The following is a 26,975-nucleotide window of genomic DNA, read 5'->3' on the forward strand; positions in this document are numbered from 1 at the left end:
TACTGTAATAACGATATTACTGAATATAGTTTCGATTTGCTATACCTGAAAAAAGAAATGATAAATGTCCCACTATTCAGTGCCATTTTCACAAATGTAGAATTGAGTTTTTCACCCGTCATCTACGGTTACACCCTTAGACCCATCGAGTGGCAGCATCAGTGCTCTGTTTCAGCCCGATAGCTACTTTCTCATGTCCAATCCCGTCGTTTCACAGGAGGATAATCTGTCTTGTCATTCGCTCTTTGACGGAGCGAATGGTCTACTGCGTTAAAAAGGACATGCAAACATGGAACTTCGCTAAATGAGGCCCGCCCAGAATGCTCTCTGTTTATCGCAACCAAGGGATTTACCATATTTTCCTGGCAGACGTTGAGTAACTCAAAGCATTACTGAATGCTTATTTAGACACTCAGACAGAAAACAAATGACTCCGAATTTTTTTTTGGGGGGGGATTCAGATTCCAACCTGTTTACTGAAACGGCTATAAAGCGCTTGACTGCATGCTGAGGTATCGATTATGGAGATGCCTACAGGGTGAGTAGCTTACAGTACCATGTGGAATGGGAGTACTGTAGTAGGCTGAGTACTAGGCTATCTATGGCCCCCCTCTTTCCACTGTGCTGCAAGGTGAGGTAATGTATGTGGGAACATGGTGGTACATGGGTGATGGACTGTGTGTGTTTGTGTGTGTGTGTGTTTGTGTGCGTGCGTGTGTGTGTGTGTGCGCACTGAACAGTGTTCTAAGCAGTGCAGGCAAAAGGAAGGGAAAGGCTGGTGCAGCAACACGCCTCTCATCATGCGGCACATGGATCGGGATATGCTGCCATGGCAACCCTCCTCTTCTGACCCACTGACGAGTCAGTGTGCTGGAGTCAGCCTGTGTGTATTCGTGCACGTGTGTGTGGTTAATGTGTGTGTGGAGGATGAAAGGGCTTCATATTGACAGATTTAAGAAGATTGCTCTGCGTCCAAACATGAAATGGTATAGTGGGAGACTAGGCAATGGATGTCTGCGTCTCGTACCTATTGTTAGAACTCCCCTTTGAATCCTTCCATGGCAGACATACTTGTTAAGGGTTTCAGATCACCTATCAATGATTACGGCACAAAGGCTTGCAAGTGGTCATTCTGTTTGAGTTAGGGTCATTAGAATGTAATCCCTCTCTTTCCATAATATGTGTTGTTTCTGAAGAACAAGTTGAACAACATCATGCTCGGTTAGGTTATCATGCAGTATGCTTAATGCTGTTTAAGATACAACACTATTCAGAGTCTGACCAAAGATATGCATATTAAGTATGTGCTATGCATTACTGAGTTAAGACAAAGAATGGAGTCCTTCATGTTAGCTAATCCATTGTTTCAGTTTGCTCTTCTGGTAATGTCATTTCCATGGCAATGGTGAAAAAGCTTTGCACATGCTAGGAAATCTGTCTGTCTGTCTGTCTGTCTGTCTGTCTGTCTGTCTGTCTGTCTGTCTGTCTGTCTCTCTGTCTCTCTGTCTCTCTGTCTCTCTCTCTCTCTCTCTCTCTCTCTCTCTCTCTCTCTGTGTGTGTGTAACCATTTACACTATGGCTCATTTTAATGGAAATTGCACAATCAACACACCCATACTTGAGTGCATACAGTACAGTATTTGCCTCTAGTCATCTAATACTGGTCCACAAAGAACGGAACAGTCTGCCTTCAATTTCCCTTTCCTGCATACATTGGACTCTACTCCACAGTCAGTCCCTGCTTGGCTTTCCTGACCAGCCTAGATTAGTGCTTTCCTGACCAGCCTAGCATAGTGCTTTCCTGACCAGCCTAGCATAGTGCTTTCCTGACACACATAAAGCCATGTGCAGATTGATTAGGTCTGGGCCTGTTTGGCTGGACCCTCCAAAAGCCCTGCAGGGATTACGGTTTAGTAGGACCGCTGCTCGGGGTCAACCCTTTATGGGCCATGGCTCAAGTTTCAGGTTTTAATTTCACATGCACAAGTACAGTGAAATGCCTTACTTGCAAACTAACCCCAACAATGTAGTAATCAATAACAATGTAAACTAAAAATAATAAAGTAGAACAAAATCACAAAATATATAAAAAATAACAAGAACACGCTAAAGTAAGTAAGCATAGTATGTATATAGTATTTCCAGTACCATATTTACAATGTACATAGATACTGGATCAATAAATGTAGATATGTACAGGGGTAAGGTGAAGAGGGAGGGGATCATTCTACTCTACATACCCTAACCCCGAGGGGTCTTGGGCCACATGTGAACAGAGGAGGCCCTCCCCTTACACGCACACGCACGCGCACACACACACACACACACACACACACACACACACACACACACACACACACACACACACACACACACACACACACACACAGGGGTCAATAGTAGAAGACAGAATCAAGAAGACCACCACTACAGTATCACCTCCACATACATGTCTGATAAACAGACCAGTATCTTTTATTTTTTATTTGACCTTTATTTAACCAGGCAAGTCAGTTAAGAACAAATTCTTATTTTCAATGATGGCCTAGGAACAGTGAGTTAACTGCTTGTTCAGGGGTAGAATGACAGATTTGTACCTTGTCAGCTCGGGGGTTTGAACTTGCAACCTTCCAGTCACTAGTCCAATGCTCTAACCACTCCTGCCGCATCCTAAGTAGATGACCATAGCCCTGGGGGCATGTGAACATCTCTGTATCATGTCCATGATGTCATGTCATCACTCACGGCAGGCAGGCTCCATTACAACCATATCAGGGCTAGGTGTCCTGGTGTGCCCCTGTGATGTGGTGTTTGGTAAGGGAACCCTCCCGTCCTGTCTGAGGTCTAGTTTGGCTGATGTTTTCCAGCCCAACGATCAGAGGGAGTCCATTTTCACGTGGATATACAGAGCTCCAGTCTCAGATGGACTCAACGATGCATCTCAGAGCCATTACTGTTTTACTGCTAGTGTTACTGGAGCTTCCGTGCTGTACCGCCTTGCAATGCTGCTGATGGCAGCACAATCCTGTTAGCTTTGCCAGGGTCAAGCTCAATACAAAATCAAAATAACTGTACGAATCTCTCTGTTTCATGTACTGATTGAATAAGAGGATAAAGTGATGAGGTTAAAACTGACTGGACAGCACAGTGTGCCAGCGGACACTGCGCTTGAACCTCAGAGAGCTGCTTAGAGACTTCTATAATGCATCTATAAGGCATTGCTTCAGATAAATTGCTTTTCATGATAAAGCTCTTGAATATAAATTGATTGATGAAAGTATGTGGACAAAGTGTGCACAAATAGAATACAATGTACAGAATGCAAGAAAGACTGTAGTGGTCAGGCACCAGCTGCCAACAAATGCAGCAATGACACCCAAGTCATTCTGCCAATCCTTGCCATTGTCCATGCCATAGCAGGCTCCCTCAATCTGGGCTCATTGTGCCTTCTACTGGAAGGATTGTGTCATTACACCACTAGCCTTGGTAGTCATTATTGATTGATTTTCTGGGTTATTGAGTCAAGCCTTTTCAAGTAGAAGTTTCTTCCTGAATGCATGAATGTTGTTCCACTGGGTAATCAAATGGGTTGTCCAAGAGCAGTGGATGCCTGTCATGATTATAAAGTGGATATAGCTTTCAACAACTGCCTCTGGATACTTACCTTATTTCCTACCATGTGGATGAAGAGATTCCTCTGGCACCTATGAATATTTCAGCTGATTTTATGGACTACCTTAGCCAATGCCAATTCTGGTTTCGTATTAAATAATCATTCTGAGGGAGGGTGGTGCAGGGCTCTATCTATCCCCCCCCCACCCCCGTCCTCCTCTCCCTCCCTCCTTCCATCCCTCCACCCCTCTCATTTATAATAAAATAAACGGACGTCTTTTTTATTTTTACACATGACAGGCAGGGGGTGTATCTACCGATTTGAACTAAACCTCGAACATGGACTTGCAGAAATGTTAAGCCGGCCAGACATCTTTGCTCGTTACCTTTTAACTGGTCCGGCAGAAAGAGCTGACAGCTACTGATAAAGACCACAGCCGTGAAAGGTCAGAGCATGAAAGCAGCTTCCTGTTGGTCGGGTCTGCTGCCGTGCAGCCAACGGCAGTTAACCACAGCAAAGAGAGGGCAGCACATGTCATGAGTTACCGCCGTTGCCTGCAGTGTGCAGTCATCGCAGTCATTCACACTGACAGTGGAAATCAGTGTTTTAAACAGCTTGCACATGTCCCATCCGAAAATGCTATATTCTTGAATGGTGAGTCGTGACCTAAGCAAACATTTTGGGGATGGTTGTTTCAGACGCAAGACATTCGGTCAGTAGGTAATGGCTATACTAGTAATTACTGCTTAGTAAAGGTTACGTATGGGATAGGTGACGCATGTTTAGCAGCACTCTGAATTGGTCAGATACACAGGAGGCAGGACATGTAAAGCACATGTGTACAGAATTTGTATAAATGCCTGATATACTGTAGTTCATTTCAATGGCAGCAGGAAATTGGTTTCCTGGGAATGGCATTCACTTTAAGCACAATAATTACAAAGCACTTCACAAATACACTTATTATCGTTATTAAGCTCCATTGAATTCAATTACAGGTGTTATTGGTGAGAAAGGGATGTGGGTCTCTCACTGAACAAAGAAAAGCGGTAACAGGGAAACTGTAAACGGACTGTTTGCCACATCGTTTGTATTCAAAAGATCAGGTTACGAGTATCAGGAGACGCAGGAAGACACAACAGTCTTTATTGAGTATCATCACCACAGTCCATCTGGTTGGGGCATATCATTTGCTTTCTCTTCGGGACAGAAATCTTCCCATTGCCTGTTGTGTGGCTGGTGCTTGCTGATAACAGATCACTGGCTGTTGTTTGGTCTGACTCAACTCAGGAACTACCATGGCAGATAAATCTTAGCCTCGCCAGCCAGCCTGATCTTGCGAGCTCACATAAAGGATTCGCTACACGGATACATGAAGCGATGAGGCGAATTGACACAGAATGAGAATGCGGCGGTCAGGGTGGTCTAGGATCAGGCTAGATATACAGTATTTACATACTCTTGTTCCTTCTATGTGTAACATTTCAAAGGGTGTCACAATAAAAACAAATGTAAATAAACACATGTAAATAAACAAATGTAAATACACATTTTTAAAATGTATCATCTTGCCTCCTGAGCCTAGCTATGACCATCTTTGGTCATGAGACACCAGTACCCTTTGATAGAGTCTGCTTCAAGCAACTCTTTCCACATTGCCATGTATTGGACCATCAGACCAGTACAGATCCATGACACAAAGACAATTTACAGCACCATTCAGATTGAACCAATTAGCCTTGAATCTTCAGGCCTGTGCTGGTTTGGTCTGCTCTGGTTGGGGGAGGTACCTTCTTGGCCCACACAGTGAAACTCCCAGAGTGGTTGGATGCTCCTCTGACCCGATGACATCACGGTGAGAGCGCTCTGTTACTAATGTGGGGAGGAACCAGAATAACATTTTCCGAGGTTCCTCATGCCCTGCTGGAGGTCCCGGCTAGATTGTGTTGTGGTTGTCTAAGCCTTGTGAATCATTCAGTTCACAGAGTTAATGCAGGCTAGTCTACCCGGCCTATGCCAGGACTTAAATTCCACTCTGATCTCAGCAAGTGAATAATGTTATAAAAAAATAGTTAAAAGGAATAGGTTATGGAGCAATATGCGTTTAGCCACAGAAGCACAATGGGTGTATTTATTGCCGTAGTGTACCGGTCTATGTCTAAGTGAACATTAGCTGCTGCTCTATGTTATCATCTCTCCTCCCCGGTGGTCCTCTGACTGAAGGTCAAGCAGGGAGGACACTCAGTCAAGCTGGCCTCCCGGACGACAGACAGGCAGACAGTGAGGCGGTGTCCCTTACCGCTCCAATGCTTTCATTTGGCAGGAGTTGGAGCGTAGAGAAGAGAGATGCCCAGAGAGAGTGTATGAACATTTTTTTTAGGTTATATTAATTAGCTTTCCAAGTCAAATCAAATTTTATTTTTCACATGCTTTGTAAAACAACAGGTGTAGACTCACAGGTGAAAACGCTTAGTTATCGGCCCTTCCCAACAATGCAGAGAGAACATTTAGAAAAACAACATCCTCTATGTGCATGTTTTAAGCTGGTGCTGTGTTGGTTTATGTAACCTACAGCAAAGCAAGGTTCCCCCAAACTTCCAGATGAATTCTGCAAACGTTCTATGTATTATTTCCCTGTACATTTAACTCACTGTCATTTTAAACATGATATCTTGTCATTTCCATGCAATCTCCATATATTATCCACATAATCCCAAAGAGGGTAATAATTCCAGGGTCATTGAACAATTCGTTTATTCATGTAGCTATAATGGTGGTGTCGATGATATGATGTGGGTTACATGCGAGGTTTTGGGAACAGTTGAACAACAGCTGTTAGCCATCAGGAGAGGGAGAGTAGGGGGTGGGGGTCACTTTCTGGAGGTGTTTCCTAACGGTTTCGCAGTCCTTACTGGGGGAACAGGGAATCGGAGGTTGTTGCAGTGAATATCAGAATTTGAATGGAGCGTTCCTTGAGGCTACATGGAAACTACGGGAAATAATTGTAAAAATGCTCGTTGATGTCAGAATTGCGCGAATATGAGCGGACGTGTGCTAATTGGGAAAGTGCCGCCAATGGGGCAGCGCCAGCGGACGGCGCCCTGTGCGAAAAAGACGATACATTTTAGTCCAAGGTAAGCGCTAAGCAGAGATCTGCGGCGATACTGATCTGCGTGTATCACTGTCAGACGATATACTGTAGCTCTGTAAATGATTCTGAATACAGTGAACACGCGGAATTTGAAAACAGAGAAAACAACTTCAAGAGTTGAACAACGAAATGCTTAGAATGTAACGTTAACATTGTAGTTTACCGAATGAAATGATGAAAATTAGTACTGTACAATTTTAAATTCAATAAAAAAACACATTGCAGAGACTTTTATAGTGTATTTTTGTTCTTCTTAAAAAAGTGAATGTAATTATTTTATAGGAATAAATTAACTGAAATGTAGAGTTTCAAGTGTTGATGTTGAAAATAATAGATCCATCATCCATTTATTTTATCTATCGACAGCAGCGTCCCTAATCTTGATACTTTTTACTGGCTAATGTAATAGTGTTTGGCAACATTTACTAGCTTATAGGCTATATAATCAAAATACTGACATTTTCAGTAGGCTAGGCTACATGGTGGTTCAAATGGAGCTACAGCAGTGTGACTCAACATTTTGCTTATCAAGCAAAGCTTTATACTTTGGCAAACACTGAGGTCTTGTTAGATAGGGACTTGGCACTTGTTTGTCACAAGCAATTGTGGGATTGGTTAAAAGAGCACCCTCCATGATGGAATTGCGGCAACTGTACCACAGCTATCTGGGTAATAGAAGATTCTTTGAGATTTCAGCCACAGGTATTAGCTCCCAAGATTCACAAACTATATTTTTGCCTAACTGTGCTGTCTGCCTTCCTTTCTTTCTTTCTCCCAGTCATATTTTTTAATCCTTATTTAACTAGGCAAGTCATTTAAGAACAAACTCTTATTTTCAATCACGTCCTAGAGACACTATTCAGGGGGAGAACGGCAGATTTGTCTGCTAGGGGATTTGAACTTGCAACCTTCCGGTTACTAGTCCAACACTCTAACCACTAGGCTACCCTGCCGCCCCATAGTTGTTGTCATCAGACCAGGGACACAGATACTGTTGAAAGTATTGGAGGTGCACTTGATTTTGCTTGGAGTTTGCACTTTTGGGACAATTGCATTAGTTCTATATATACTGGGCTAACTAAATCAAGCACAGCTAAAGTATTTGAAAGTATTTGGCACACGTCTGGATGTTGAATACTGTCTTGTGCGAAGACTTAACCATGAATGGTCGATGGCCCTTTTACTACCCCGTAACGTCTATAGGGTAACATGTCCCACATGTTTGCGTGTATGTCTACTTTACAAAGCTAGTATGTTTTCACTGTGTCAGAAGTTAAAATTGTCTCTTTAATCATGACTGGCTACCTGGTCCCTGCATCCCGCCTTTAAGTTCTAAAAGTAAACTACCTGGTAAATAAAAGTGTCAGCTGTAATTGGATAACATCAGTGGCAGCTGGTCTTCTCATAATGGTGTTTGGGCTTCCAACAAGATGGATTAGTGTTAATTAGATTTTTTTAAATTAAGGCAGTCATATATTGTAATAAATAATACATTTCAGACAATGCTTTTGTCAAGAACTTCATCAAGGTCATATCACAATCATATCAAACGTGGGACACTCCAATAGTGTGCAGCAGCAGTGGTTTTAAACTCGGTCAGATGGTGTGTGTCCCTGTGTGTGTGTGTGTGTGTGTGGAGAAAGTACCATGTTGTTTTAGTAGGTGTGATGGCTGGATGCTTATCTAAATGGGACACTTATCAGCCTGGTAGGAATGACATCAAAGTCTCAAGGTGGTGTTTTGTCTTTCTCTGTATGACCAATTAAGCTGTTTGTTTCTGTAGTCACGGCTGTATGAATACAGTTTAAATAAATCGTTATAGCGCAGAAGGCTTTTATTGTGCTTTAATCACATTTCTCGGCACAATAATATAATCTATTGTGATTGATTGACTCAAGTGACGTCATTGTTAGGTTAAGTATCTCTACATTATGAAGAAAGTTGCCTTCTAGCAGTCAGATGGTCTCGTAGCCATGCAGATCTATAGTACTTTACATATTGACATGCTTTGGGGTCCAATAAGTAAGAGTCATCTTGTTGCACACAGCTGGTCCCAGTTTGTGCTCCACCAGGGAGGAGTGTAGAATGTAGATCATGTTTTTTCCCTCTTCCCCCACCACACAGCCCCTCTCTCAATCGTTCGAACTTAAACATTTTCTCAGGGACAGAAATTCAAATAATAGCACTAAGGCATAAATCAGCCGGTAAGCTTGGAGCAGTGCCACTGAAAACAAAAAGGCCAATTTCCCACCCCGATGTATGAAGTATGTACATGGTTCAGTTCCTCCCACCTCCCTTGTCTGAATTCCACTTCCGAAATGTAAGCTCCAAAGTAGACCCATGTTGCAATATCAACAGACTATGGCAGGGTTCCCCAACTGGCGGCCCACAGGCCAAAGGTTTTATTTGCCCCCCCCCTCCAAGTTTTCTGAGACACATTTTTTTTTCTATACACCAAACAAAAATATAAATGCAACATATAACAAATGTCAAAGGTTTTACTAAGTTACAGTACATGTAAATCCATTTAAATAAACTCATTAGGCCCTAATCTATGGATGGGATTACAAATATGCATCTGTTGGTCACAGATACCTTTAAAAAAAATGTTAGGGGCATGGATCAGAAAACCAGTCGGTATCTGGTGTGACCACCATTTGCCTCATGCAGCACGACACATGTCCTTCACATAGAGTTGATCAGGGTGTTGACTGTGGCCTGTGGAATTTTGTCCATCTCCTCTTCAGTGGCTGCACGGAGTTGCTGGATATTGGCGGGAACTGGAACACACTGTTGTACACATCAATCCAAAGCATCCCAAACATGCTCAATAGGTGACATGTCTGGTGAATATGCATGCCATGGAAGAACTGGGACATTTTCAGCTTCCAGGAATTGTGTACAGTTCTTTGCGACATGGGGCCGTGCATTATCATGCTGAAACGTGAGGTGATGGTGATGAATGGCACGACAATGGGCCTCAGGATCTTGTCACAGTATCTCTGAGCAGTCAAATTACCATACAAACTGTCTGCCATCTGCCCGGTACAGTTGAAACCGGGATTATCCGTGAAGAGCACACTTCTCCAGCATGCCAGTGGTCATCGAAGGTGAGCATTTTCACAATGAAGTCAGTTACGACGCCAAACTGCAGACAGGTCAAAACCATGGTTAGGATGACGAGCACGCAGATGAGCTAGCCTGAGACGATTTCTGACAGTTTGTACAGAAAATCAGCTGTCCGGGTGGCTGGTCTCATACGATACCGCAGGTGAAGAAGCCGGATATTGAGATCCAGGGCTGGTGTGGTTACACGTGGCCTGCGGTTGTAAGACCGGTTGGACATACTGCCAAATTCTCTAGAACAACATTTGAGGCGGTTTATGGTAGAAAAATTAACATTCAATTATCTGGCAACAGCTCTGGTGGACATTCCTGCAGTCAGTATGCCAGTAGCACGCTCCCTCAGAGACATCTGTGGCATTGTGTTGCGTGACAAAACTGCACATTTTAGAGTGGCCTTTTATTGTACCCAGCACAAGGTGCATCTGTGTAACGATCATGCTGTTTAAACATCTTTATCTTGGCAAAGGAGAAATGCTCAGTAACAGGGATGTAAACAAATGTCTGAACAATTTCAGAGAAATAAGCTTTTTGTGTGTGTGGAAAATGTATGGGATCTTTTATTTCAGCTCATGAAACATGAGACCGACACTTTACATGTTGCGTTTATATTTTTGTTCAGTGTATATATATTTTACATTTTCATTGTTGGACATAAAAGACTGTTAAAAAATCAGGAAATCAGGTCCAAGTGAATTATTTTTTGGAACTCTATTCCCAAGCATTATAGAGCGACGTGGTCGTATACAAATGTAAACAAGGTTTGAAATGATTATGTTTTAACCAAATATTATATCTGTTTAGGCTTCTTGTGGTCAATTTGTAGTCTACAAATGATATGTAATTATGTTCCGGCCCCCTGACCATCCACTCAAGGGGAAAAAACGACCTGCAGCTGAATCTACTTGATAATCCCTGGACAACAGGCTATAAAACACTCCCTCCATGTCTCTCTTGGATTTGCCACCCCCTTGGGGACATTCAAAGGAATGACCCTGTCTTACTTCATCATGAGTGTCCAGGGACAAACGACTGACGAAAGGTGTGACTTGATCGAACACACCAGACTCATGTGAATATCCGAGGTATCTGTTAATCACTTTAATAAGTCCAGAACGCTGAATGCCTTGAAAAATGCTCTGCCTCATAAAATGTGATCAAGTACCAAAAATGCTGGTTTCACAAGTGTGTGAATCCCAATGTAAAATCAAAGATGGAACCTTTCCTTAGACAACAATTCATAAAAGAATGTAGCCAAGTGTGTTAGTGTTACTGTGAGCTAAGATCCCTGCTGTCCTCGTGATAAAATCCCTGCTGGTTTGTGGTTGTTAAAAGACTACCACGGACTACTAAATGTTTATAGCATTGTTGCTTAGAGTGTCGACAAATGTGGCTCACCTCAGTCCTCTGTATAAAGTTCGTATAAAGTTCGTAGACCCAGAAGTCCATTTCAACCTTCGCGCGTCACAAAACGCTGCTTAGCATTAAACATATCAACTCCCAATCTTGCAATCTTTGATATCTCTTTTCTCAATTCTGGCTAGACGTGTGGCTAATAGGTCAGAGGGATGCATTCATACAAGTCTTGAAATTAGATTAAAAGGATATTAAAGAGTTTTGGAAAGGATATTAACTGATAATTGGCACTAATTTCTGTGGGGGTACGGGACTTATTTAAAGGTATAGTTCGGGACGTGGCCGTTTATCTAACTTCCCCACTCGTGGATGCTGCTAGTTAGCAACTTCCTTCAAACTGCACTCGGACACATAAATGGTATCCACAAGTTCATCTGACCCTGGGGAAGTAGATAAAGGGCCAAAATTGCCTCATTGCCAAAATCCCGAACTATCCTGAGGGGTTAGTGTTTGACAACCACCTACGAAGAGCACTGCAGTCCAGCAAAAGATCCGTCTTAAAACTCTTAGCTCCACAACCGCAAATTAAAACATCACTCAACACCCTGTCTCTGTGTTGGCCAACAGTTCTGTGTGTGTTTGATTGATGGAGAGTCTGTTTTGTCTACCTGTTAAGGGATAGGGATAGGAAATAAATGAACTACTTTGTTGATTGAATTAAAACCACTTAGGGTGATTGGCGCTTCTGAGAAATGCACGATTAGTACACTTTAGTTGATTTTGTGGCTGACAACATGTCATATACTTTCTCCTGTTATGATAATGATGTACATGTGTGGTAGCAGTTCCTTTCAGAGAGCAAAATGATATAGTTAAATATTCCAGTGACTGTTAGATTCTAGGTCTCAAACAATGCCCTTTTTTTGGACACCCTCCTCCATAGCCATGTGACTTAAAGGGCTCCTTCGGGATTATGGCAATGAGGCCCTTTCCCTTCCCCAGCATACTAGCCGATACCCAGAGACTTCCAGTCATTGTGCTAACGCTAGTTAGCATTGGCTCTCGCAGAAACGACCTTCTGACTTCGTTCATACTGGACACAGAGACATACAAATGGTATTCACGAGTTCATCTGACTCTGGGGAAGTAGATGAAGTTAGATACGTTACAGATGAAATAGTCCCCCCCCCCTCCTCATCAATCTAAACACAATACCCCATAATGACAAGTTGTAGAAACATCTTAAGGAGGACCAATGGGAACAGGACGCACCTGAGCTCAATTTCGAGTCTCATAGCAAAGGGTCAGAATATTTTTTTAAACATATTTTTTAATAGCATTTTGTTTTTTAAATCTAAAAGCCAGTTTTCAGTTTGTTATTATTGGATATTTTGATGAGGAGATTGATGAGGAAAAATGATGTAATCCTTTTTGGAATAAGGCTGTAACGTAACAAAATGTGGAAAAAGTCTTGGGGTCTGAATACTTTCCAAATGCACTGTATCCCTTTAAGTCCAATTTCCTCCTCTGCTTCAGACTTTTTATGGGCCATTTTCTTCTCCCTGTTTTTTTTTATTTTTCACATACACTATTCCATGTTCCATCGCCTTGCTAATTGCAGAGTAGAAACCCACAAAGAGCAATTTCAAGTCAGTGGGGCAGCACAGAAAGGGAAGAGAAGTTAGGAATGACTCAGCTTTCCAAGGGTCTTATTACTGTATCTACCTTTTTTCTATGCCACGTTTGTATCTGGATTAAAAAAAATGGATTGCTACTTACCTCTGCCAAACTAATGAGAGGTGGCATAATAATTATGTAAATCTAAGAAGTACTTAACATTACAGCACTCTGGAGATATTTCTATTGAAACCATGAAGGCATACAAAGCTGTCTTCAGAACCCCTTCCCTCCATTTCAAAAGTCTCTGCTTTAAATTCGACAGGGTTTTGTCCTGCTCTGAACCTTACGTGACAATTGTCCTCTCGACGACATACTCCACCCCTCCTGAAATTAAATTCCATGCAATGATGTGTATATTTGGCATGTGAGATTCAAATGAACTCCTATTCAAATGTATTCAGAGGATGCATTTGGTCTGTGAATTTATTTGCTCTCTTGCGAGCCAGAAGCAGATTTTTGGGCCACAGTGCCACACTGTGACTGGTCATCCGTGTCCCTCCCCCTTCCTCTCACGTAGGGGCCTCTCCAGCAGTGTATGTCCCAGGGTGAAACAGACCAGGCAGACGGGCGGCTGGGTGGCAACCATGACCCTCAGGCAGCTGTCATTGTGATTTCCCCTTCTCCTCTACTTCCCCTGCTCCCTTGTTCTATCGCTCCCTGGAACACGCCACCCCAGCTCCAAGACCTTGAGCTGCCTGTCAACCCACTGCCGCCCTCGGCCTCGACCGGTCATCTTGATTTAACAGACACGTCCCGTGCTGAGGAAACTTCAGTCGAAGAATCCGCTCATGGAGCTGTAGTTTGTTACTAAGAGGATGTGTTGCACATGAGAGAGTAAAGAGAGTTGTGCTGTTAGAATCAAAGCATCTCTGTTAGGCATCCCTTGCCTGATAAAACAGCTTGTAGCTAGAGATCCCAACCCTGCGCTGGCAGTTACCATGATATCCCTTCAGGAGGACAGATGGACATGTCAAAGCTGTTGCCAATTTCGGCCTACCTATGTCTTCTCCTTCGATAACCTCCTCTGTAACTGCACAGTTGCTGTCAGACAGCGTTGTCGCTGTTAATACACAGTAACTAGTACTTTCTACAGTCCCAAGCTCTTCTTTATTATAACCTTTGACCCCTTTTTTCTGCAGTTGGGATGAGAGCAGCTCCATCAGCAGTGGGCTCAGCGATGGCTCTGTAGACAACCTCAGCTCTGAGGAGTTCAACGCCAGCTCCTCCCTCAACTCCCTGCCCACCACGCCCCTCGGCTCCAGACGCAACTCCTCTGTCATGGTGAGTAAAGGCCACATTCAATCACAGCAGCCGTAGCTATGTTTATGTACTTCTGTTTACAGACAATGTAGCCGTACTATCTGCACACACACACACACACACACACACACACACACACACACACACACACACACACACACACACACACACACACACACACACACACACACACACACACACACACACACACACACACACACACACACACACAGTAAGCAGATACTGGTGTTTTGAGAAAAGCATACTCTAATAGATTTAAGGGAACAACTTTTTCTGTTTAAGTTCTGGAAGAACACAGTTAGTTAAGTCCTTTGTCCTTAAATGTTTAAGTCAATATTTCAGACTGACACTGCATTCATTGCCCCCTCTCACTGTCCCCCTGCCTGCCTGCCTGCCTGCCTACGTCTGTTATTCACCCTCTGCAGAAGCGTGTCAAATCTGCCTGAGTCATTTGGGTCCCAAAGAAGCAGTTCACACGACAGACACTGCAATGTCATTACATCTGAAATGGATTAAGCTGATGTGTCATTGTGCACCACTCAAAGTTGTTTACTGCAACGGTTTGCCCCATTAGCCACTCATTTGAAATCAAAGTGATATTTTCCATTTCATTTAACACTGCAACATCATGCATCCAACTTACAGTCAGTGGAAATCTGAACTGGATTTAAAATGCATTTTGTAGATAGTTGACCAACTTTTGGTAGGTGACATCTCAGGGGGAAAAACAGCCACTGCTATTGCTTCATCAGGCACTTCAAATAGCCCTTTAGAAACCCCTTCACTAATCCTCACGCCACAAATGATAAATGTCAACTTTCAGTAATTAATTACGGTTTGAGAATACTGTACACATTTCATTCTTCATTGGCGTGACAAGTATGGAGGTTCTCCACTTTATCCACAGGTGAAAAATGCTTCTCAGATGGGCTTGTCACTTCTGGTGTTACTGTGGCAACACTGCGTCTTTCTTCTGTTCTCCTCCTCGTCCAAGAGAGAGCATATTGATGAAGCATGGGGATTAGTATAGCTGACTGAGCCATCTGTGACCATATTACATTATAAGGTGCGCTGCCAAGACACACTGCGCCCAATTCTCGAAGCAGCTACATACAGTAGTCCCACAGTACATTTTCCAGTGTAGCACCTGTCTAGAATTATAAACACAGTCTTTGTTTTTTCTTTTCTTTCTGTGGTCATATTTTTTTGGATGATGGCTCGCTACAGTATTTCCCTGTCATGGCTTGGTTGGTTTCATCCTGTCGTTACTTATACGCTAAAGCAGTGTCAACCTTGTATTAACAAAGACTTCAGCAGAGGGACGGATTAGGTGAAACAGCATTGTTGTTTTGATGAATGAGTTTTGGTAGTGCTTAACGAAGAGAATAGCTGAGGTGACTCAGTCGTTGTGCCCGACAGCATGGTACTATATTGTTTTGGCCACCCCCGGCCTTGCCCACTGTGCAGAATATAATCGTAAGGAAAAGTCACAGTGAATTATTCTCTGTTGGTTCTAGTTTAATTGGGCAGTTAATAATGTGCCTGCCCCCCGGATACGATGAAGGAGTAGTCCTTACGTAACAGGGTTGCAGCCTGCAGACAAGCCACTTATTTTCCCCGCTTAGGAAGAGGAGGGCATTGAAAAACTGGATGCATTTGGAACAGAGTAAATCAGCCCAGACTTACCAAGCTTTCACGTAGCACATGTCACCCAAAATGCATGTCACAAGTATGTACTATAATGTTCCTTGAAAATGCCAAGTCAATACTCGACGCACCAACATTTGTGGGATTCAAGAGGGACACATGAGTCATGATGCATCCTTTGTAGTTACAATGACTACTAGGGTGAAAGTCTCTGAAGCTCATAACATAGTGACTTCGGTAAATCTCTGGTGTTATACAGTATAGGCTTATCCGTTCCTCCCACTTGCTCTCCCTCTGGAATGCTGACATACACTCAGATTGAACAGCAGAGATTACTGAGGGCCTTCCACAGATAACAAAGACAATATCACAACACACACACACACACACACACACACACACACACACACACACACACACACACACACACACACACACACACACACACACACACACACACACACACATATAAACCTGGGTGTTTCTCACGTGACCCCAAATATTCAATTTCATTTCAAAATAAATAAATAAATGGCACTTTTCAATTCCGAAATCTGAATTTCGACGAATCTTCTTCATTGACCAAACTGACATGGAATTGACTAACCCCTTGGTTCCCATTGGGACCCAGTGGAGGCTGAGGGGAGGACGGCTCATAATAATGGCTGGAACGGCGCAAATGGAATGGCATCAATTACCTGGAAACTATGTGTTTGTTGTATTTGATACCATTCCACCAGTTCCACTCCAGCCATTACCACGAACCCGTTCTCCCCAATTAAGGTGCCACCAACCTCCTGTGTTGTGACCATATAAATAAAATAAATACTTCCATTCGCAAAGTACCTCATGTTGCTGGTAATGTCCCTGTCCTCATGCAGCTCCGCACTGATGCTGAGAAGCGCTCCCTGGTGGAGAGTGGCCTGTCCTGGTACAGCGAGGATGCCAAGGCTGCACGCAAGATGGACGGGAGCAGCTACGAGACAGGGAGCCTCAAAACCGAGACCCCCAGCAAGTGGAGGAAGTCCTCCAGACCCATGGAGGGTGCTAGTGAGGACGTGGGGGTCAAGGGGGAACTGAGGAAGCCCCAGAGCCTGGGTCAGCCAGGGAACTTTAAAAAGGGACGCAACCCCCCTGTGGGCGTGACCTCACCCATCACGCACACCTCTCAAAGCGTCCTGAAAGTGGCAGGTGAGATGGGATCATTTGTTTTCTTTCTCTTTCGCTCTCTCTCTCTGACCTACCTCTCACACTCAGACATCCACACATTTCTCTATACATTAAACACATTTTTGGGGGGTCCAGTCCTGTTGAGTTGGAAGTAACTTAGCAGTTTGATGATTAAGTAACCCGTCATTACTCCAAGTGAGCGCTATACAGGAAAGACTATAAGGGGTTTTACTTCATGCGCTAATAAAGAGTGTGTTAAAGTAGATATATAAATGGTGAGGAAACATGGGGAGAAAACAGGATTGTTAACTTGTTTTGCAAGATATCCTTGTCATCCATAACCTCCCCTAAATGGATAACACATGAAAAACCAAGTCTGGTTTGGAGAGTAGCCACAGCCAGCAGATATCAACTGAAATGTAGCAAGGCAGTCTGGCTCTCTGTGCCAGAGTTTGATTGGTTGTAGTACTGTACAGGAACACTGAGAAGAAATTATACTGTACAGTGTGTTCCATGCAGAACTGGGCTCCTCTTTGTGGATTTCCCTCTTGGTTCGTCTTCCTATGTGTCTTGTCAAAAAACAAACTGGCTTCAGAGAACCACTGTCTTGTGAAGCATTTTCAGGTTTTGAACATATTTTCATATGTTTGCTCTACCTGAATTTGAAGACTATGGATATTTAATGAAGCTTCATGGGCAGTATCAGTGGAAAGTGTACATTTCAACAGCAACAAACACGGTACAGTGCAGCACGGCATTTCAAATGACCACTGTGTGTTTGTGCATATCTTAATGAATGGTGTCTTTTAAGACTGGATCCGCTGCTGTATGACTGCTGCCATTGAGGCAGCAATAACCGATTCGTAGTTTTTAATGAAATAAATATTTTCAGAGTGAAACGTGTGCCTTACCTTTCTATCCAATCCAAAAGCCAGTTTCATGGAAACTTCCTTTTCTTTTAGTAATGACATGCAGCAGACTGCAATGCTGTCTAGTGACTCATCCGTCTGATCACAGCAATAATGTTGTGTTTGGTGTTCTGTCATCCCACGCGATATACATGATTGAACGATAAAGGAAACATTCAAACTGCAGTAAAATGTCCTGACTGTAGTAAAATGTCCCGACTGATGCATTACCCTCTACTACTTATCTAGCTGGTTTAATGTGGCTGATTATAAGGAGGTTCTAAGGAGGTACTAAGGATTCATTATGTTTTCTGGCATCATTCTCTGGGATACGAATGGAGTCTAAAGATATTCATACACAGACTATTTTGTTTTTAACCCCCCCCCCCCAATCAATTATGCTGCTCTACATGTCTGATTGCATCTTGAATTCCAATGATGGCTGCCAAGTGAGGCTTTTCTACGTGGGAAAGACTGGGAGCTATTTTACTAGTGTTTGCTTTGTCAACTCGCTATCTCCATTTCTCCCTTTCCCTGACTGAGTGACATGAACTGTTACTTCATGCGCCTGTGAATATAAGAGCAATAATTGATGTACTTATATTCTGAAAAGCGTTAAGCATGTCAATGTGAGTTACTTGTCCTTGACAAGTTGCCAGAATAATGTGAATGCACAATCCACAGAGTGCCATTTCATAAAAACAACCATTTTTTTCCCCCTCATTTTGGCCAGGTCGCCAAAGTTATTGGGCGTTGCATTTCTCCACGTCTTGGTCAAGGGCCCAGTTTGTCACACAGACCGGTCTGCAATACCTTAGATAGATTTGTGTGTCTGTATGTCGGTGACTCGACCTCTTCATATAAACCATCTGTAAGTAAATACAGATGTTTCTTGCTTATAAAGTTGACTCTCCTCTAATAACACGAGTTATCTGCAGCTGTGACCAAATGCAGCTGTGTCCAAATTTAGCCATTTAGCCATATTGTATGGTTCTGGTCATCCATGACTCCAGTCTGACTGATTCCTCTGATTCATCCAACATTCGTCACAGTGGTGTCATCGACATCCAGTCAGTTCACTGATGCTTTCACTCTTTTGATATTTTCGGTTATGTTCAGTTTCAGCAGCACTCATTATCACAGCTTGCTACTCTGTAATGTAATCTCATCTAAACTATATACTTATCTCTTTTGACTGCAGCACCAAAGAGCGACCACAAGGCGGTGGACAAGACCCAGATGTCTGTGAAGGCTGCTGGGCTGCAGCGCTCCCGTTCCGACGCCGGGAGAGAACACCTCCCGGAGCACCGGGAACACCGAAAGCCCCCGTCAGGCCTGGTCAAGCCTTCCGCCGGGGCCTCGTTCGGCTACAAGAAGTCCCCGACTACCGGCACTGCCACCGTCATGACAGCAGGGGGCAGCACCATCTCTAGTGGCTCTGCCACCGTGGGCAAGATTCCCAAGTCCTCTGGCATCCCTGTGAAGCCGATGGGAGTAGGAGGAAAAGGGGGGCGTAAGAACAGCTTTGACGCCACAGGCAGTGAGGAGGGGGGCTTCCTGGGGCCCAACGCCCGTAACAGCCTCCAGTACCGAAGCCTGCCGCGCCCTGCCAAGTCCAGCACCCTCAGCCTGATCGGCCGTCCTGGGTCGGCCCGGCCTGCCAGCAGCAGCATCGACCCCGGCCTGATGAGCCTGAAGCCTGTCTCCATGGCCTGCCCTGGACCCAAGAGGAAAGAGCCCGGCAGTGGAAGCACTAAGGGGGCCAGTCGAGGAGGGAGCACAGGCCCTGTCAACCAGACAGACCGGGAGAAGGAGAAGGAGAGAGCTAAGGCCAAGGCTGTGGCGTCTGATATGGACTCCCTGTGTGGCTCCCTGAAGATGGAAGACTGTCTGGGGGATTCTACAGGGGAGTCCAGCACCAAACTGCAGGGACTGCGGAGGGCCAGTAGCAGCAAATACCCCGAGCTCTCCTCGCCCACCAGTCAGAGGTAAATTCACCACCGTGATACATTCTCACACTGTTCAAGTCCTACAGTACGTTAAAATAATACCACTCCTTTTGCTGTGGTATGGTGTTTATAGAATCATCTATGTAGTGTTAGTATCGACTCAGTTTGTTCAGCTGTCATTTTATGAAGAGTTGCTGTGTAATGTTTTCTTACCCACTTAAAATAGACATAAGAGAACAACACCGCAATAAAACAAGTAATTGTCATTCTTCTTCTTATGTTTTGCACTCATGTCTTAGAACAGGACCAGACCAGTAGGGTCTCTGGATCCGTCCCGGTGCTGTATGGTGCTGGATCTGACATTCTGTGTCTCGTGTCTAATTCATAGGATGCTGAGCTGCAAGTCTCTGGGTCGGCCGCCCAGCCTTGCCCACTTGGACAAGGTCAACTCCAATAGCCTAGATTCGTGCGTGACCATCCAGGACCTGCCTCCTAAAGTGCCCCCTTACTCTAAGCTCCAGGACCTGGCCGGGTCTGGCTCACGCAGCCCGGCCCCCCGGGGCCTCACACCTAGCCCAGCACCCGTCCTGCACTTGGACTCCCCCAGCTGCTACCCCAGCCAGACCCTGTCCTTGGGGGGCTCTCCGCTGCTGTACCCCAAACTATCTGGCTTGCACCGCAGCATGGAGTCCCTTCCCCTCACCATGAGTGTTCCTCCCAGTGGAGGATATATCCGGGCAGAGTCCCGAGACAGGGACAGGGATAGGGAGGAGGTGAGGGGCACAGGGACCTGGGTTGCTGGGAGCAGGACCTCCCTCAATCTCCCAGACAGGTGGGTCTCGACTGGAGCAACACCCTGATGATGGGGTGGCATGGGTTGGGTAACCCTCTGCTTGTGGGGGATGTCTTCACTAGTCACTAGCGCAGCAGTCAGTATCTGTATGTAGCAACATAGAATGATCAAACTATGCTACCTTCTTTCTACTGCAACAGAGAAATTATTAATTGCAAGAGATTTTGTGATTTGAAAAAAAAAAAAATCTACAGGTTTAACACTGTTTTATCATGAATTGTTTGATAGCAGAAAGGGTCAAATTTGGTTTCTTCGTGTTCTTTCTCTACCAGTTTGCAAACGGACAGGAACACCTTACCTAAGAAAGGATTAGGGTATGTCAAGTAAGTTTGTCATAGTTTCCCGTGACATTTGCTGTATCAAATTATGTAGTATTCTAATCGTCTGAGGCGCATGTTTAATTGTTGCTCTCTTAATTGTCCTGCTCCAGTCGCTACAGCTCTGGTCCGTCTGAGGGTCAGTCGGAGGGAAAGGAGAGGCGTCACTCCCACACGGCAGTGAGCCTTACAGAGAGCGAGAGCCCCCCTCAGCTGCCTTCTCCCACCCACATGCCCCATCTTTCCTCTGGCAAGGCCCACCTCACTAACGTGGGTGAGTCTCAGTTTACTTTCGTTCATCAACTGTCCTCCAGCTGACTGACTGACAAACTCTGTCTAACTCTAAACTCTCATTCAGACACATCCCCCTGCTGGTTTGTATTTATATTTTGTTCAGTATATACGTATATCCAGTACCAGTACACCTCCTCATTCCAGCGTTTTTAGTATTTTCTACATTATAAAATAGTAGTGAAGACATCAATACGATGAAATAGCATATATGTAATTATGTAGTACCCAAAACAGTGTTAAACAAATCAAAATATATTTTAGATTTTAGATTCTTCAAAGTAGCCACTCTTTGCCTTGATGACAACTTTGCACACTCTTGGCATTCTCTCAACCAGGTTCATGAGTTAGTCACCTGGAATGCATTTCCTTTAACAGGTGTGCATTGTTAAAAGTTAATTTGTGGAATTTATGACAAGGTAGGGTATACAGAAGATAGCCCTATTTGGTGAAAGACCAAGTCCATATTATGGCAAGAACAGCTCAAATAAGTAAAGAGAAACGACAGTTCATCATTACTTTAAGACATGAAGATCAGTCAATCCGGAAAACGTCAAGAACTTTGAAAGCTTCTTCAAGTGCAGTTGCAAGAACCATCAAGCGCTATGATGAAACTGGCTCTCATGAGGACCGTGACAGGAAAGGAAGACCCAGAGTTACCTCTGCTGCAGAAAGGATAAGTTCATTAGAGTTACCCGCCACAGAAATCTGCAATTAACCACAACTCAGATTGCAGCCCAAATAAATGCTTCACAGAGTTCAAAGTAACAGACACATCTCAACATCAACTGTTCAGAGGAGACTGTGTGAATCAGGGCTTCATTGTTGAATTGCTGCAAAGAAACCACTACTAAAGGACACAAATAATAAGAGAATCTCGCTTGGGCCAAGAAACATGAGCAATGGACATTAGACCGGCGGAAATCTGTCTTTGGTCTGATGAGTCCAAATTTGAGATTTTTGGTTCCAACTGCCGTGTCTTTGTGAGACTCAGACTAGGTGAACGGATGATCTCCGCATGTGGTGTTCCCACCGTGAAGAATGGAGGAAGATGTGTTATGGTGTGGGGGTGCTTTGATGGTGACACTGTCTGTGATTTATTTCGAGCTCAAGGCACATTTAACCAGCATGGCTACCAAAGCATTCTGCAGCAATATGCCATGCCACCTGGTGTGCGCTTAGTGGGACTTTCATTTTTTTTGTTCTCAACAGGACTATTACCCAAAACACACCTCCAGGCTGTGTAATGGCTATTTGACCAAGAAGGAGAGGGATGGAGTGCTGCATCAGATGACCTGGCCTCTACAATCACCCGACCTCAACCTAATTGAGATAGTTTGGGATGAGTTGGACCGCAGTGTGAAGGAAATGCAGCTAAAAGGGCTCAGCATATGTGGAAACTCCTTCAAGACAGTTTAAAAAGCATTCCAGATGATTACCTCCAGAAGCTGGTTGAGAAAATACCAAGAGTGTGCAAAGCTGTCGTCAAGGCAAAGGGTGGCTACTTTGAAGAATCTAAAATATGAAAAACCTTTATTTGTACTATGTTATACATTGTAGAATAATAGTGAAGACATCAACACTATGACATAATATATACATATAAATAGCCCTTACAGTTGACAATAATATATATATATATATATATATATATATATATATATATATATAAAATGACCAAAAGTATGTGGACACCCGCTCATCAAACATCTCATTCCAAAATCATGGGCATTAATATGGAGTTGGTTCCTCCTTTACTGCCTCCACTTTTCTGGGAAAGCTTTCCACTAGAGGTTGGAACATTGCTGCGGGACTTTCTTCCATTCAGGGACTTGCTTCCATTCAGCCACGAGCATTAGTGAGGTCGGGTACTGATGTTGGGCGATTAGGCCTGGCTCACAGTTTGCGTTCCAATTCATCCCAAAGGTGTTCGATGGGGTTGAGATCAGGGCTTTGTGCAGTCCAGTCAAGTTCTTCCACACCGATCTCGACAAACCATTTCTGTATGGACCTCACTTTGTGCACAAGGGTTTTGTCAAGCTGAAAAGGGAAAGGGCTTTTCCACAAACTTTTGCCACAAAGTTGGAAGCACAGGATCATCTAGAATGTCATTGTATGCTGTAGCATTAAGATTTCACTTCACTGGAACTGAAGGGTCAAGCCAGATCCATGAAAAACAGTCCCAGACCATTATTCCTCCTCCACCAATCTTTAAGGTTGTCACTGTGCATTGGGGCAGGTAGCATTCTCCTGGCATCCACCAAAACCAGATTCATCCCATCGGACAGAGAACGCATTTCCGCTGCTCCAGAGTCCAATGGCGTTGAGCTTTACACCATTCCAGCCAAAGCTTGGCATTGCGCATGGTAATCATAGGCTTGTGTGCAGCTGCTCAGCCATGGAAACCCATTTTTTGAAGCTCATGACGAACAGTTCTTGTGCTGACGTTGCTTGCAGATGCAGTGAGTGAGTGTTGCAACCGAGGACAAATGATTTTTAAGCGCTTCAGCACTCAGTGGTTCCGTTCTGTGAGCTTGTGTGACCTACCACTTTGCGCCTGAGCCGTTGTTGCTCCTAGATGTTTCCGCTTCACAATAAAAGCCCTTACAGTTGACAAGGGCAGCTCTAGCAGGGCAAACTGACTTCTTGGAAAGTTGCCATCTAATGACGGTGCCACGTTGAAAGTCATTGAGCTCTTCATTAAGGCTATTCTACTACCAATGTTTGTCTATGGAGATCGCATTGCTGTGTGTTCGATTTTATACATCTGTCATCAATTGTATATATCATCTTGACTGTTGTGGACACTGAATGTCTCTTTACACTGACTCATCAGGGGTGTGCGTGTGTGTGTGTGTGTGCGTGCGTATGCATGCAGGTATGTGTAAGTGCGTGAGTATGTGGGTGCACTTACTTGCCTCATTGTACTGTGTCAGTCTGCCTCTTACCCATGCCAACCTTCCTGTCTTCCCAGTTTCCCCCATCCCGAGCGGTGCCTGTGTCCCCAGGATAACCCGCTCCAACAGTATCCCCACCAATGACGCGGCCTTCGACCTGTACGGCTCCTCTCCACTGGGCAGCAGCATGTCGCTGGCCGACCGGCCCAAGAGCATGATGCGCTCTGGATCCTTCCGTGACCGCGAGCCCGTGGATGACTGTGAGACAGCTAGCACATGTAAGACACCTGTATACAGATATATCATTCCTTTTTTATGGCTAGCCACTATGGCTCTATTTCTAACGCTAGTTCCTTTTGGGTTGTCAGTCTACCACTGGGGCCCTCAGTTGATAAAGTTAAACTCAGGAAATGAATTGAAATTCCAATTGCCATTTGAGTGTGTTAAGTTTTTTTAGTCCCTGAGTATATTTTAGGGAACCTGAACATTCCCCTGATGTTTCAGGGCCCGGCCTAGACAACCCTCGAGTCTAGTAGTGTCCTTGAGGCTGTGTTCTCAGTACAGAGAGAGGGGGGCAGAGGGTGAGGCAGAGAGCGAGAGAGATTGAGTACCTCCATGTTAGAGTTATGTAAAGGTATAATGAGGTGACCCAGTTTGTCTCTATCACTTCTCTGAAGTAATTTATCTCTTCTTCAATGTTGTCTGCGTTGGATTATGCTGTTTTCTGTGAAGTACTTATATACTGCCACAAGTGAACTGTCATTTATACCTTGTTGTAAATCTACACACACACACACACACACACACACACACACACACACACACACACACACACACACACACACACACACACACACACACACACACACACACACACACACACACACACACACACACACACACACACACACACACACACACACACACAGTAGCAGGTTTACTGGATATAACGTTGTGTTTAAAAATCTGAACAATGATAGATTAGTCATATTGTTAGCATATTCTGTAAAGTATGGATATGGCATATTTCAGTACTAAACCATGTTATGTGTTTGTTCTCTCTTTTTCTACCTCTTTTAGTCCATGGCTCTGTCCTGTCCTTGGCATCCAACGCTTCATCAAACTATTCCTCTGTGAGTAATATAATTTTTGAGTAATCCAGAAATAGGTATTGTGCTCAGCTGTTGTGTGCCCACAGGACATACTTTCATGATATAACTGTTGAACCCTTCACAATGACATGAATGTGTGCGATGTAACCGGAACAGTGCCAGGCCTGGCTAGCCAACTGTACAAATACAGCCGTGTAGTTTTTCTGTCTTTGATTGAAAACATGCCTGAAGTGAGGTGAGATGTTGTGCCAACTGCCACTGAGGCATTCCAGAGCTGAAACCTTGTTCAAAGACAACATTTTACCTCAGAACATTGGGTTTTCTCTCCTTTTCCAAATTTGGCCATTGTTTACGTTCAGATAACTGCCAAAATCAAGAGAACACATCAGTAAATGAGGAATACAAAGTATATTGAAAGCAGGTGCTTCCACATGGCTGTAGTTTCTGAGTTAATTAAGCAATTAACATCTCATCCTGTGTAGGGTCATTATTTGGGCTACCATGTCTAGAAGGAGAGATCTCAATGACTTTGAAAGAGGTGTCTTAAAGGATCATAGGAGATTTTAAAGGGTGTGTGTGCATGTGTGTCTCAGTTTTCAGTACTCAACCCAATTGAACACTTATGAGAGATTCTGGAGGACGCCTGAGACGGCGTTTTCCACCATCATCAACAAACACCAAATGATGGAATTTCAAGTGGAAGAATGGTGTTGCATCCCACCAATATGCTGTGTTTACACAGGCAGCCAATATTTGTACCACTAATCGGTCTTTTGACCAATCACATCAGGGGCTGTATTTTAACAAACCTAACGCAATGGTAAATCTTAAGTGTTGGAGGTAGAGCTATAGGTTAGGGGGTGTTTCTTATTTTCTCAACCAGAATTATAGGCGCAGGCGCTGGCGGTGGCTTTAAAGGGCTAGGTTTTGAGAAATAAGCAAGTTGAAGTTTGTCGAGGCTTGAGCCCTTACTGACCAATCATAAGTAAATAGTAAAATATTTTTTATCTTTTATGTATTGCGTTGTCATCAACTCCAAATCGAATGATAGTCTGATATAGCCTAGTATCCTTGTCCATTATAGCCTAAACTTGACCAAACCATGTTAAATGTAAACTTCAATGAGGTTAGGGACGTCCCGAGGATCAATTATAGCAAGGACATTTGTTAAATAGCCTACAGAAACAAAATAACAAAATATATTATATATATATATATATATATCCCATATTTGTTTTTGAACAGTAATTGAATGGCTACAATATAGAAATATATTGTTAACATAGCATTCACACTGATATAGGCCTACCTTAAAATGCATTATATTTGAGCTATGGACATGCCAAGCGTTGTCAATAAGCACGATTAAGTTAACTTTTGATAAGACCTAAAACGGCAGTGAATAATTAGAATCGAATTCTAATAAAACAAAACAACAACTTGTTTCAAATATGCTATGTCTAAATACAGGCACCAAAATTGCTCCCCATGGGAATATACTAATTAGGCCTAAGACAACATAGACAATGGAGGGTTTTACGCACTTCCACATTTTTCACAGGAGCTGGAAAATATCCAATATATAGAGAAAGGGGGAATGTCCACTCACCGTTACTGCTCTCAAATA

At 43.7% G+C, this 26,975-nt stretch overlaps 1 protein-coding gene across 8 annotated transcripts in view; it reads left to right on the top strand.

The window, feature by feature from the left end:
* nav1b (neuron navigator 1b) overlaps nt 1-26,975 on the top strand; it is a 137,467-nt gene that overhangs the window by 78,918 nt on the left and 31,574 nt on the right. For 5 of the 8 annotated variants that reach the window (XM_064969137.1, XM_064969138.1, XM_064969139.1 and 2 more), the window contains 8 exons: nt 14,063-14,204; nt 16,733-17,042; nt 19,131-19,917; nt 20,267-20,710; nt 21,004-21,054; nt 21,162-21,322; nt 24,314-24,514; nt 25,317-25,369. In XM_064969137.1, the coding sequence (XP_064825209.1) occupies nt 14,063-14,204; nt 16,733-17,042; nt 19,131-19,917; nt 20,267-20,710; nt 21,004-21,054; nt 21,162-21,322; nt 24,314-24,514; nt 25,317-25,369 (2,149 nt within the window). Of the gene's footprint in view, nt 1-6,507; nt 6,748-14,062; nt 14,205-16,732; nt 17,043-19,130; nt 19,918-20,266; nt 20,711-21,003; nt 21,055-21,161; nt 21,323-24,313; nt 24,515-25,316; nt 25,370-26,975 lie in introns of those variants that run through there. The other 3 variants (XM_064969142.1, XM_064969144.1, XM_064969145.1) reach the window with 2 other exon arrangements.

The sequence above is a fragment of the Oncorhynchus masou genome, chromosome 6, assembly GCF_036934945.1.
Source record: "Oncorhynchus masou masou isolate Uvic2021 chromosome 6, UVic_Omas_1.1, whole genome shotgun sequence".
Lineage (NCBI taxonomy): Eukaryota > Metazoa > Chordata > Actinopteri > Salmoniformes > Salmonidae > Oncorhynchus > Oncorhynchus masou.